Here is a 13,284-nt window from a genome sequence, read left to right on the forward strand (position 1 = left end):
GGCGGATGTTTGGTCATTAACTTAAGCATCGGACATGTTCGGTTTTGTCCTGAGGGTGCCACTCGATTTGGAGCCTCTGTGGATTCATCGTTTGGAGTTACATGAATGTCTGGAACGAATTTCATATCAACCCATCCAATCTGGAGCAAAGCGGTGGACTGGACGACATGAATGCAAAAATGAATGCATGTAATGCTATCATAGCATTGCTTAAACATAACACAGTATATGTTTGGACGGGGAAACTGACTTTTAAAGGTTGTTTCACCTAAATAACCAACAACCAGACACATATTTTCTCACTTTAGTTTTACTTGTCCAAGATTTGACATTTCTGCTTCCGCAAGCATTTAGTTTTTTGGTTTTGCACTTGTGCTTAATTTGCTCTGAGCATTGAAGAATCACATTTACATATTCAGCTCGCAACGCATCTTCCCAGAAACAGCGTCTTACTCTGCATAATCCACAGAGCTCCCTCTGAAATGTTATTCATTAAAACCTTTTATTACATGTATCTTTCACTGGAATATACAGTAGTCCTACCGAGACGACAGAGGCTGAGCTGCTGGTGGGGAGGTTGCGTCTGACTGATGCGGGAACACAAACAAAATCGGTTTTCTGAAAGGGAGGATTCGTTTCACTTGAACAGGACTGAAGTGAAAACAACTTTTGCTCCCAAAATAAACATTGTGTATTTTGTAACACAGACCAACAGCTGATCGAAATCTGATCTCGATATTTTGTAAAAGGTTCAAGACTCAAGGTTCAAGGTTCAAGACCTGAGGAGCTTTACCCAACAATCATAAAAATTAGAGGTTTAAGGATGATCCAACGATCGTTGACCACAAATCATCCCATTGCATTTGTTCAATCAAAGTTATCAAATCAGCAGAACAGTGCAGTCCGAATACAATACAAATACACGCACAACCACATTTACATCCACAACCGAACACAAGTGCATCTAGCAGAGTCCTTGACCCACATGCAGGTAATATTTAGCCCTGAGGGGCCAAAGCATGAACAATGAAGTGGGTCAGTAGGCCCACTCCCACACACACTGTGGGCTCCTGGAAGCCAGATGGCCAATTTAGTCGTAGCCAAGAGAAAATGAATCACAACACATTTTGTCCTCCGTCTGATTGAATACAATCACCCTGCGCCGTGCAGAACAAACACCCTGCAGAGCTCAGGCAGCAGGTCAGGTGCAGCGCACACACACACACACACACACGGGGTCCATAGTGAATCATAGGGGAAACACTTTCATTCTAAACGGAACACAGCTGTCATTATTGTAGGAAGAGTTATAATGTATTTGTGCGTAAAACATTTCCATAAACATGGCTCACATGTTCCTTTAATTAGTTTTCAAAGCCCTGCGTTTGTTGTGACAATCGACATTTGATGGGTACAGCACCCGGCTGGTTATTGAGACCGTGTTTGTCCCAGAAAGACATCCAATAGGAGTTAATTGGATGTAAAACTAAAAACGTAATCTTTAAATTAACCCAATTTTCCCCACCATGAGCCACGAACAGCTTCAGTGCTTTCTGCCGTCTTCATTTGAATTCATTCATTTAATGGATCAATTGTGTATTCTGTAAATTTCCTCATGAAGGTGAAAATGTTGTTCAAAGTTGCCTCCACACTTCCAGGAATAATAATTGTGTGTGTAGGAGAGACACTTTATACAACTTTATCTCACGGTCTTTACCCAAAGACGGCAAAAATCTGAAGGCACTAAAGTAAATCAGACAGAGCTCGTAAACGCATCCCGAGGTAATTTAACGCTGAGCTTCCCAGAATCAAGAGGACGTGACCTGTGAACCGAGGACAGCGGTAACCAGCGCATCACATGTGTTACAAGGATTGTCACTGATTCCACCTGCTGTAGAAACTCAATTCGAGCAGGTACTTAGAATACGGAAAGAACAAGTGGCTGCGGGGATGAAATACTCGCACCGGGGCCCCGACTGTGACAGGTTTGAAATACCACGCTGCTGCTCCTGTTGCCTTGAAGAAAAGCTTTTCTTCCCAAAGTCCACTTTATTGCCTTTGTTTCCATTTTTTTTAGCACAAAGATGATAAAAAAAAGGCTTCTTACTCAGCTTGTTACTTTCGCTGCAGCCATTGTTGCTGAGCGCCGGTCAGTGCTTTTTCCCCGTTTCCCCTGGTTACCATTTCCCTTTTAAATGATCGTGTGCCTCCACGCTGAGCTGAGGCGTAAACAGGCAAATGAGCCAAAGCTGCAGCGAGGATGCACCGTTGATGCTTCGTGTTCTGCCCCACATTTCAGAAGCTAGAGGAGGTGGAAGCAGGACTTGTTTGGTCGGTGCAGAGCGGGTCAGCTGGATAAAGCAAACATATATGAAGAATTACATTTCATCAGAAATACATGAATTGATACTGATTATGGTTCGGATGTAAATGTTTTTGACTTGGCCAGATTTTTCAAAATAACATTTTTCTGGGAAACATCCTTGTTAATGTAGTGGCATCCTGCTTTCTTCTCAAAGAGATAACTTGCACAGACGGTTGACCTTTTGTGTTAAAGATGTTATCGCTGCAAGGAGTTTTCAAATTGGGGAGGGGGGGGGAGACATAAATTTGTGTCGGTTTATCTCAAGCCTCCCATTAGAATGTAATATTTCTTGTTCTGGTGCTTTGCTTGTTCTGAGGATGGAGCAGGAAAGGCCAGCAGGTCACCAGAAACATCAGGATTTATCTTCTTGGGAGGATGTGTGAAAATAATAAAGTCAGTATTATTTGTATTTGCCTTCTCGTCTTGCTCTGGATTAAACTATTGGACAGATAGAATGAAGACTAAAACAGTGATGAGTCTTCAGTTGTGATGGTTACAATAAAGGTCTTAGGTTTGGTCAAAGTCTGGCAACTCAAACAGTCGGTTAAGGTTCAGGAAAGTTGCAGCGTTCAATAAAAAGACCAAACGCAGTTTTTTGAGCTGCAAAACTTTGCTCTGCTGTTTGAAAGTCAGGTGACCTCGACACTTTAACGCCTCGCTGCATAAAGGATACACAACTTCTCGCGCTGGCCTGAGACGTTTGGTTTTGGTCGTAAATTATGAGGCGCGAGGATTTGTCTCCCAGGCCTTTACTTGTTTTTTATCTTTAAAGGCTAACTTTTTAAAAAGCTGAAAAGTTGGGAAATCTAACATAAAATGAAACAACGCAGCCATTGCATTGCCTTTGCTCACTCCCAAAACTGAAACACAACAGTGAGAAGGCTATAAAATCTGGCAGCTGCAACACTTGAGACACTATAAAAAGCACAATGGACAATGCAACCATCGGGCCACTGTTGTGTTACGTCTGTGGTGTACGGGGGGGGGGTGGTGAAAAAAAGGGCTGCAACACCAAACCGATGACACTATGGTTTAACAATAAAACATCCCAAAACAACGGCTTCACTGCTAATAAAAGCTCTTTTTAGCAAACCCAGTGGGAGGCTAAAGCCAATGTCTGCCTATAGCAGGGCTGCTAATAGGACGAATACACAGAATAGCGTGTGTTTAATGCAGTTTGGTTCTGTACTTTGAGGGGAACCGTGAACCCGGAAATTGTCCCCGGTGATTTTAAAATGCTGAGAGTGTGTACACGGCAAAGAGTCAACACCGTGGGGAATGCCTCGCACTTGACTTTTTTATGTGATTGGGATGATGGAAACGCGTTAAGGTTAATAGTGTTAGCCGCTGCACTTGGAGTTGTCAGTCAAGTCGCAGGGGGCCGGTTTCAAAGGGGCCAATGGCGACTCTCTTTATAGCGTGTGAGGAGTTAAAAGGTCTGTCAGCGGGCCCGTCGAAGACGCTGCTTACATTTTCTAAATTCTAATTTAAAGTGCAGTGCGGCTCCACAGTGAGGTGGAGCCGCAAAGAGGTGCGGTCATTGTGCGGCGGGGCGGGGGAGTGGGGGGGGGGGGGGGGGGGGGGGGTCACAGTCGCCTTATCAGAGCTGCCTGAAGGCTTTTATTCTGAATTAAATTTCACCAGGATTACTGAACACATGTAAACATTCATGAGCCAGTAAAGTCAGTAAAGACGCTCTTAAAAGACTTGAGATAATTATGTTTTCTGTAGGATGAATCGTGTTCAGTTATATCAGTGATAATCTTTGATAATAACATTAAAGCAAATGGCGATTGTAGGGCTGAAGCCACTGGGCAGCAACGTCTTTGTTGCTTCTGCTGTTTTTAGCCTTGCCCATGTTATTGAAAACATATGCAAAACAGTGTAAATGCCTTCCGGACTATCTTGAGGTTACTCTTTAAGACCTAATTTCCTCTGGGACATCAACATGTGATTTGTATTGTTGTTATTATTGTTATCTAAAAGGCCTTTGCATTTACCGTCAATGCTTAGAAGATTTTTATGGTGATCTAAATACACCCGGCTTTGTTGTTCTGTATCAGTATGCAAATATATATATATATATATATATATATATATATATATATATATATATACATATATATATATATCGGTTGTGGAGAACAAGAATTATTAGAATTAAAAGTAATTCTTTGAGGCTTCTTTAGCTACCGTGTGGGTTGTCACATACAGATGTTTAGCACAGCTTTCAGGCATGATGGTACTAAACATGTCAAGCTTCCTATGATGCTGAAACTTGACGGGATACACCAATAAACAGTTCCTGTTTTTAAGTCTCTGAAAAAAGCACAAATTGTGAGACTAAAATAATGTTTAAACAGCAGGTTTAGGAGTGATCTTTATAGCTGTTGGAACGCATTTTATTTTCACTTTTTACAGAACCAGGCTTGCCCGTTTAACTCTGTTTTTAGAGATTTTGCTAAGCTAGGCTAACCACAACCCGGAAAACAGCACAGAGAGAGAGTGGCATTGATTCCATCTCCAGAAAGAAAAGAAAACAAGCCCATTTCCCCAAATGTCCATGTGTAACCTTGACACTTGGATGCCTCTTATGAGTGAAGGAATACTGAGGCATTCCGCGGCGCCAAAAGCACAAAAGTGGTTTACAGTCTCTCAAATAAGTGAGCAGAAAATAGATGGCACAGTCCTCGCCGTCTTGTTAATGTAATCACAGCGCAGCGGATGTGAAGTGTGCTGTCTGTGGAGCCGCCCGGGCCAAATTTGGATTCCCTGCATTTGGTAACAGTTGGCCACCTGGGTCCCTTGGACTGCTTTAAACCAAACCCCCGCTTTGTGTCTATGTGGAGGCCCGACCCCGCCCCCGCCCCCGTCCCCCCCACCCACCCGCTGGGCCCTCAACGAGACACTGATGTGTCTGAGCTGAGGTGTGCAGGAGTGATTCATTAGTTCATTAAGGCGCCTCGTGGCCATGGTAACAATCTTTCTGAGGGGGGGGGGGGGTCAGTGGTAACATGACAGTACCCTTCAGGGCAAACTGTGTCACAGGATCTGAGCGATGGCAGGAGGTCCAATCAGTTACCCCCCTCCCCCAAAACATCTAGAGGTCCCATAACCCATTTATGCCCTCCGCCTTACAAAAAAACCCACACAAATGTACACGCACACACACACACACACACACATCTCCACAATGCTCCTTCAAACTATAATCTAATCCGAAAATTCTGGGTCGTATATGTAATGATTGTTGTTCCAGTAAGCCTCCAGCTCAGCAACCCTCACCTCTGCTAACGAGAGGTGAAGGCACATGCTTTCTTTTTTTTTAATCCAGCGGGATCGATTCTGACTCCTGGTATTCTCAATTTATTCAGCATCTGCTGCTCATACCGCCTTGTGCAGAATAAAAGATAATTCTAGCATTCAGTGTATCAGTAGTAGAAAAACAATGCCTGCCTTCACACAACACCAAAACAAATAAATCGTTCTCAAGTGAATGCCTTCAATAATGCAAATGATCATTTTGTACTTTTTTTACCCCTCAATTGTGTTAATGCATCAAACCCATACCCACAAAGGGCATATTCTATTTCACTCTTAAGCAGTCAATAAGTAACAATGTCTTGAATGTTGTTGAATTCCTTAATTGATACTTTTTGTTGTTTCATTTTCAGCAATAAAAATGCAAAAATTAAATTAAAATTAAAAATTTCAACAGTGACGAGGCCACCGCATCAGAGGGCCCTTTCCCTCTGCTGGAGTCGCTGCAGCAGTAAATGGGATGGTAATATGCTGTATAATCAAATGCCTGGTCGGGCAGCTCTGTGCTGCAACAAGATGGGCTTTGCTTGCACCATTTGGAAATGTGGCCTCAGCAGAACATTGTAGTGATAGCGACTGATAAGGGGTTGTTTAATCCAACGCTTTCAATTGCCCTGCTCACGCTGCGGTAACAGCCATATGCATGCAGTGGCTTCACTTTTTGACATAGAATTGCAAGAAAGTTTAAAGTGTCTCCTGCTCTCCTCATACCCCTACTTGAAACATATAAAGTTACAACAAATACTGAGTCCTCGGTTTTTCAAATTCGTCCAACGCCTATTTCAGTCTGAAAAAACCCGTGTAAGCAGTAAACACACACACACACACACACAATAATCTATCCAATCACAAAGGTCCTGGCAGGGCAATTCTCCCGTTCCAAGTCAAGAGGCTTGTTACTGTGACTTTCTCAAAATGTCGAAGATGCTAAAATTCTGTTTCTCAAACAGGGAAGGCGCGCCCCTTGAAGGCCCCTGGCATCAGTTTCTTTTGGTAATTCCCTTCCCTTCCTCTGACAGAGTCTGTTCAAACCATCGGCCCTTGACTTTGTCTGGCATCCCTGTGGTGATACACTCTGCCCCCCAATCTGTGTGAGCAGAGCAGCCGGTGTGTGGGCTCACTTCGGGCTAAAAAGACATATATGCTGATGATGATGATGATGATGAGCTCGAAGTACAAAGTCCTGTGACTACTTCAAAGATCCCTCTGTGCCATGTTGGATGATTTCTCTGATATTGGCCAACGCGAGAGCCCGGTTTTCATTGCTCTTGCTTCTTTGATCTGTGCAAAGCCCGGGTTACAATTATAGATGTGTAGTTTATACGTACACGATGGACCTCGTATGATTTTAGATTCAGCACATGTAGGTCAGGAGGTAAGATCAATCATGGTAGATGTATCCTCTCATCGCTCCATGTTGTGCCTTCTATTCTGACCCCGAAATGAAACTCAGCACCAGGACGCTTTCCAGAGGAACTACTGTCAAGGAATACGACACCTTTAAGGAAGAGCTTTCAGCCCCCGGGACAATTTAAAAGATGCGCAACACATCACTGCTATTGCTGGTCAAGCTCATCCGTACGAAATGGTTAAATACAGTCGTATCAACCAGAGAGAAGTCCAGCGCCTCCGGACACTTTTGTCCTCCTCTTGGGGGCCTCTGCATTGTTGTTCTCCATCCATCCTCCAGATGCCCTCGGACTTTTCCCACCTGTCTGAGGTCACCTGCTCGCCTCTGTCCACTTTCCGTCATCAGCTGCCCGATTGTCAACGTTGCTTTCTGTCCTTCCTTTTCAGATACGTGCTGGACCTGGACCTCCACCGCCAGCCTGTGAGCTGATGATCCTCATCTTCCTCAGTCTTTTTTTGGACCGTATGAATGTGGGTCTCTCCTACATCAATTTGGTCCCGGTGTACAACAATTTCATCCTGTTTGCGGACAGACAGGATAAGACACCTGTCTTATATCAGGTCAGATCACATTAAACGACGTCCCTGCATTTTGATTGAGTCTGACCAATAAATCTCACCCAAATGTCCTAATGTCTCACTGTCATTTTCTCTCCAGCAGCACAAAAGCACAAGAGGTGGTTGGAATGAAAAGAAAAGACGCAAGAAAAAGGTCGGTGTGACAGCTGATTTAAAAATACAGTAAGAATAATGATTTCGCAGAAGGGAATCATCTTTTTTTTCCTGCCTCTCTCCTCCATTACAGCAGAAGAGAGAGATTTCAGATGAGGTCGGGGATTTACGCTCACTTCAAAGACTTTTTTTTCACACAAGCTTCTTACTTTTTTTTCCACTCACATTAAACAGACTTCATTTCCAAAGGCCAGCAATATTTCTGAGGCCCAACTTTCACGTCTGTGAGCCAAGAATTTAAGTGAGGAATACAGATTTTTACCACAATATTACAACGCCCTCAGTCATCTCTGCTGCAATGCTGGTTCTGACTTTAGCGACTCCCATTTTGCCAAATGAGTATTTTTACTTTTTGTTGTTTGTATTTTGTTGCAAATTCTTTTGTCCCTTTGCTTTTGTGCATTATTGTGAATTGTGACTATTGTGACTTCTAAAAATCTTTAGACTATTGCTATTTTTATGTAAATGTCTGATTACCTCTACCATCGACTGACTGAATGACTAATAATAATACTAGTTTTTGTTGTATTGTGTTAGAAAGGTAACAAAGGATCCTATGAAACAGAAGCACAATAAATAAATAAAACTATTTACTAAATTGTTTCAAAACAATTTAAACGGATAAGAGACTGGGTTTAGAAAATGTTGAGATTCAACTGATCTTCTGGTTCTAAAGTTTAAGAGCTCTTACTGAAAAATCTCCGTCACAGTTGAGTAATGAGAGCGCATGGCTTTGTTCGGGGAGGTCGTTCAATCACAAGGGGGTAGCGTGAAGCTCCGGTGAAGCTCCGCGCCTACTGCATGTGGCAGGTGAGGAGTAGGAGAGGCTGTCAGGACCATCTGCCCTGGATGTAACACATGCCTGTCCCTGCCCTCCCCAGGACAGCAGGGAACGCGAAATGTGAGGAAAGTGCAGAAAAGCAAAATGCACATTGGGAATCGCGATGGGATGCTCTTCTTTACAATAGTGCGATACGCATGGGGGGGCCGTGTTCATGGATCTGTGCACTTTGGATTGGTCAGTAACGGCGTGACGGGGGCCTCCTTCACACTGGGGTGGAAAGAGCCAGTGGACAGTGAGGTACCAAGGTACCAACAAACGGGTTGAACGTGTTGGCCAACCCCTAAGGAAGAGAAAAGGTGGGAGAAGCCTGGTTAGAATCACACCTAATGAGTGAGAGGTAGATAGATTTCACGTGAGAGATGGTTTCCTCGTGAGTGGAGAGAAAATGTGGCTCGAATCCAAACCAAATATTTCCTGATATGAGGCGAAAGATACACTTTTACACATCTGTGCAGCTGTTGCTGCACTGCCTTCAACATGAGGCTCATATTAGGTGTATTCAGAGTTGACAAAGGCCAATTGTTTCAGCTGTATTGTATAAAATTTAAAATTACGTGGTAAAGAAGTGTGTTTCTCTCATTGTTGAGAAATATTGGATACTTTAACCTAAATAAAACAAAGGTAAGTCCACATGAATAGTCACAAGCCACATAGGTTTATCTTTTATGTCTATTACACATCTGTCCATCGAGGGACGAAGGCATCCCTCCTCAGTCACTCTTTATTAGGTTTTCCTTTTTTTGGGGGGGGGGGCGATTCGACCGAATTGAAGACGGAACCCCCCCGAGAAAGATTTGTGATATTGGGCACATAAATACAATTTACTTGACATGAGGTTGCTAACCACAGGATTAATGAATGGCCCATTTCAGATATGGTTATTATGGAATTCATGTGTTCATCCCTCTAATGCTGCAGCTGGTGAAGATGAATTCAGTTATTTATTACTAGTTAGCTTAATGTTTATTGACGTATCATCATCGCAGCTTCCATGAATTCAATTCAATCTCCAAAACTCGTGCTTACCACACTTGTGATTCCACCAAATGACTTTACTATTGATTCAGGTAGTAATGATAGCGTGTAAAGTGATCGTAAAATCCAACGTATCTGCTTTCCTTTGGGAAGATGAACGGACGAGTGATGAGTGTCGCGACATGAACTCAGAAGCAGGCATTAGACGTGGAGATGTTCGTCTCCACGTCTAATACCTGTGCTGCGTCCACAGCTGCGTGGGCTCGCGTACGACGGGTCTGGACAGCCGGGTGACCGACTCCAGGAAGCTTTTGCAGCTGTCAGCCGACGTGACTCCACCAGGAGAGCAGCAGGGGCCGGACGGCGTTACCGGAGGAGGTCTGGTGTGGTGTGTGTAACCTTTGCTCGACCCTTCGCTCCGAGCGCGTCTGCGTCGTGACAGCTTATTTTATTCCTCATTCACGCCCGCGTTGAAAGATGTGCTGATAACAATGTTATCCTGGTTTGCTGTGTGAGAAGAGGAATATTAATTAGACCATATATTTCCAGGAGGAAAACGTGTGGGCGAGCTCCTAGCATCTGGAAGTATTAAAGGGAGAAGAAAAAAAAAACATTTAGATGGTTCCAAAAGTGCTTATCACTGCTAGAGGAGCCAATGTGGTAATTATTGTGATGTGTATATATATCACAATAATTACCACATTGAATCCTCCGGCAGTGATGAATAGACGTTATTTAAGATACCACAAACTAAATATATATATATCAATGTTTAGTTTGTGGTATAAGTTGATTTATGCTTCACTTTTCATGCAGTATTGAATAATGTTCTCCACAATAAGACAAAATCCAAAGGTTTCATAAAATAGTGGTACATGAAATAGATACGAATGAATAAAAACTAAACAAAGGCATTACCAGCCCGGCCAGCTGTTTACCCTTTTGTCTTTATGCTAAGCTGCAGTGGTGAAACATAAGTACATTTGGTCAAGTACTTTACTTAAAGGGACAGCACATATCTAAATCCAAAATTCCCATTTTTTCCATCTACAAACAAAATCAGGTGTCATGATCACCTTTGCTAACCAAACCAGTCACTTGACCTGGGAAACAACCCCAGTTCTGTTAACGTCTCGCCTCGGGTTCTCTGCTTCAGGACAGGCCAAGTGGGTTTACTGATCTATTAACCCGAACAACCAAATTACTTAAGGTAGTTCCCGTGTAACCAGCCATCTGCGTCCACCCGGTGTTCTCGGTACTTTCCATCCATTTCATTTCTTCTCCTGGTTATTTTGTTTGGCCTTTTCTGACAGGAGCGTTGATTAATTAACTAACTTCTTGCCTGAAAAATAATTGCCAAATATTTTGATGGTATAAGTATGTAAAGATTTGTGGCTTTTAATGATGTTTGTGATGTTTTAGTGATATTGATTGAGGTTTGGACTGTTAGTTGGACACAACTTAATTCATTTGAACTATATTTCATCTTTTTTTACAAGCAAAAATGGCCTTTAAGTGATGGGGATAAATAATAAGTACATTCATCCATGACAAAAATAATCACTATGCGCTTTGCCCGAACTAACAAGGACAGTTTACATAAACTATAGAAATTACATAATGATAGAATAGAGGACATTTTTCTTCCCTTTCTTCTTAAAGTATATTTTCTTGCTTGCTTTGACTGTGCAGTAATAGTAGCCTACTTTACGTGTCAAATCTAAATGCTTTCCGCTACATAAACCAAGCTGGTCTGCAGACGTGTGACCTTTATCAATCTCTAATCTAAAGAGCGTTATAAGCCTATTTCCCCAAAAATGTAGTGCAGCACATTGCAATTGAATTTTCCGGTCCCGCGTGTCAGCAGGTTCATCACTTTCTTAAACCCTTGTGGAAATGCAAATCAAGTGTCCCGGCTAAACCGAATACAGGCCTTGTGATTTTAGGCTAAAAGGTGTGCAGGAGTGATAAGGAACGCTTGTTTTTGTGACCTTGAGGACTTTCTGAACCAAGGTGAGGGGGGAAAAAACTGTCCGTGTGAATTAGGAGTTGGAAGAGGAAAACACCGATAAGCTGCTTCTACCACACATGACGCCTCGAACACAGGAGGACCCCACCAGCCTGGGTCTTTAATTGAGCCCCCTCCCTTCCTCTCCTCCTCTCCTCCTCCTCTCCTCCTCTCCTCTCCCCTCAGTCTCTCTCTCTCTCTCTCTCTGGCTGGTCTCAACTTCTCACCGACTCACCGCCGCAGACGGTTCGCGGGCTGGATACGACGAGCAGCTTTTCCACTTTTGCAGAACAAGAACATGGCTCTCCTGCGCGGAACCCCTGTGACCTTGTTTCTCCACCTGTGCCTCCTCGACTGGAGCGGTGAGTTGAAGGAGCGGAAAACGAAACGCGCCATTTCTCTTGGCGGCGAAGTTCTTGAAGTGAAGGTGCGCGGCCGTCGCGTGCGAATTAAGCCACAAATTGTGCCTTTTTCTCGGATGCCGCCACCAAATGTTTCTGACGTTTTAAGGACAAAAATGACTCGTGCGCGGTTTTATTCATATAACTTTAAAGTTTTTTTTTGTTTAGTTGTTAATTAGCAGTTCGCCTGTTAGTGGTTCCCAGCTTCGTCGGTGCACTGGAGTTAATTAGCTACCGCATAACGAGCGGAATAAGCGCACGTTGAACGTGTGTTGCTCGCCACTAATTTGAGACTTTGCCCCACATCTCCGCGCTGCTTCCAGTTGTTTACACTCGAGAAGTCTCGGAGTCGCAAAGTAAATAAAGGTGTTATTAATTAACGCGTAATTACCGGGAACCCACCGACGCGTTAATTAACTGCATTCTACCTTTGAACAGATCTCACGTCACGTGACAGTTTCTCTTTTTTTAAATTATTTTGTTTTAGAGGATTTTGTCGTAAACTCTTTTGCTGCAGAGTCTGGGTAAGTTATCAAAGATTTAACAAGGCTGCTGTGCAAAAAAATCCCCGAAAAAACCCATCTAAAGAACCACAGACCGCTAACTCGGTTCTCTCTGCAGGACACGTTGTGAGTCTTTGTTGTCCCTCAGGCAGAGCCAGCCAGTAATAGCAACATGATGTGCAGACGCAGGTTATAAAGACACGGACTGCACACTTTTCCCCTGAAGGACTTTCAAGGATCAGGAGTTGCAGCCTCTATTGAGATATTTTCTTTTTAACTTCAAATAACTGTTTCGGTTCGGATTTTTTTGGGGGGTTTGGGATAAGTTTCCACAGTAGCCCCAGGACATATGAACCAGACCCGGGACTCGAACGCTCGTGTAGCTGCAGCATCGGTCCACCGCTGCCTGACCTCTGGTCCTCCTGAAGTAGTGTTATTATGAGGCAAGTGGCTTATCCCAACATTTGCACCCGCCAGCTCACGTATAACACACTTATAAAAAGCAGAGATTATAATCAGGGGTATTCAGATGGTCGCAATCTGCAAACATCCCACTAGATGTCACTGAATCGACCACACCGTCCCTTAAAAGTTGAAACTGCGTGACCTCGTCTCCGGAAGCCCGAGGTCGCGTCCTCAAATGTCTTGTTTCTTTAGTCCTAATGTCCCACAATCCAATTAGATGCAATTTAGACAATTTAGATACAATTCAGTAAGACTGATTA

At 43.4% G+C, this 13,284-nt stretch overlaps 1 protein-coding gene across 1 annotated transcript in view; it reads left to right on the top strand.

The window, feature by feature from the left end:
* The first annotated feature begins 11,734 nt into the window (after positions 1 to 11,734).
* mcama (melanoma cell adhesion molecule a) overlaps positions 11,735 to 13,284 on the top strand; it is a 48,335-nt gene continuing 46,785 nt past the window's right edge. The window contains exon 1 of the mRNA XM_040181288.2: positions 11,735 to 12,017. Coding sequence (XP_040037222.1) covers positions 11,954 to 12,017 — 64 coding nt within the window. The 5' untranslated portion in view covers positions 11,735 to 11,953. The remainder of the gene's footprint in view (positions 12,018 to 13,284) is intronic.

Source organism: Gasterosteus aculeatus, chromosome 7 (assembly GCF_964276395.1).
Source record: "Gasterosteus aculeatus chromosome 7, fGasAcu3.hap1.1, whole genome shotgun sequence".
NCBI classification, from domain to species: Eukaryota; Metazoa; Chordata; class Actinopteri; order Perciformes; family Gasterosteidae; genus Gasterosteus; species Gasterosteus aculeatus.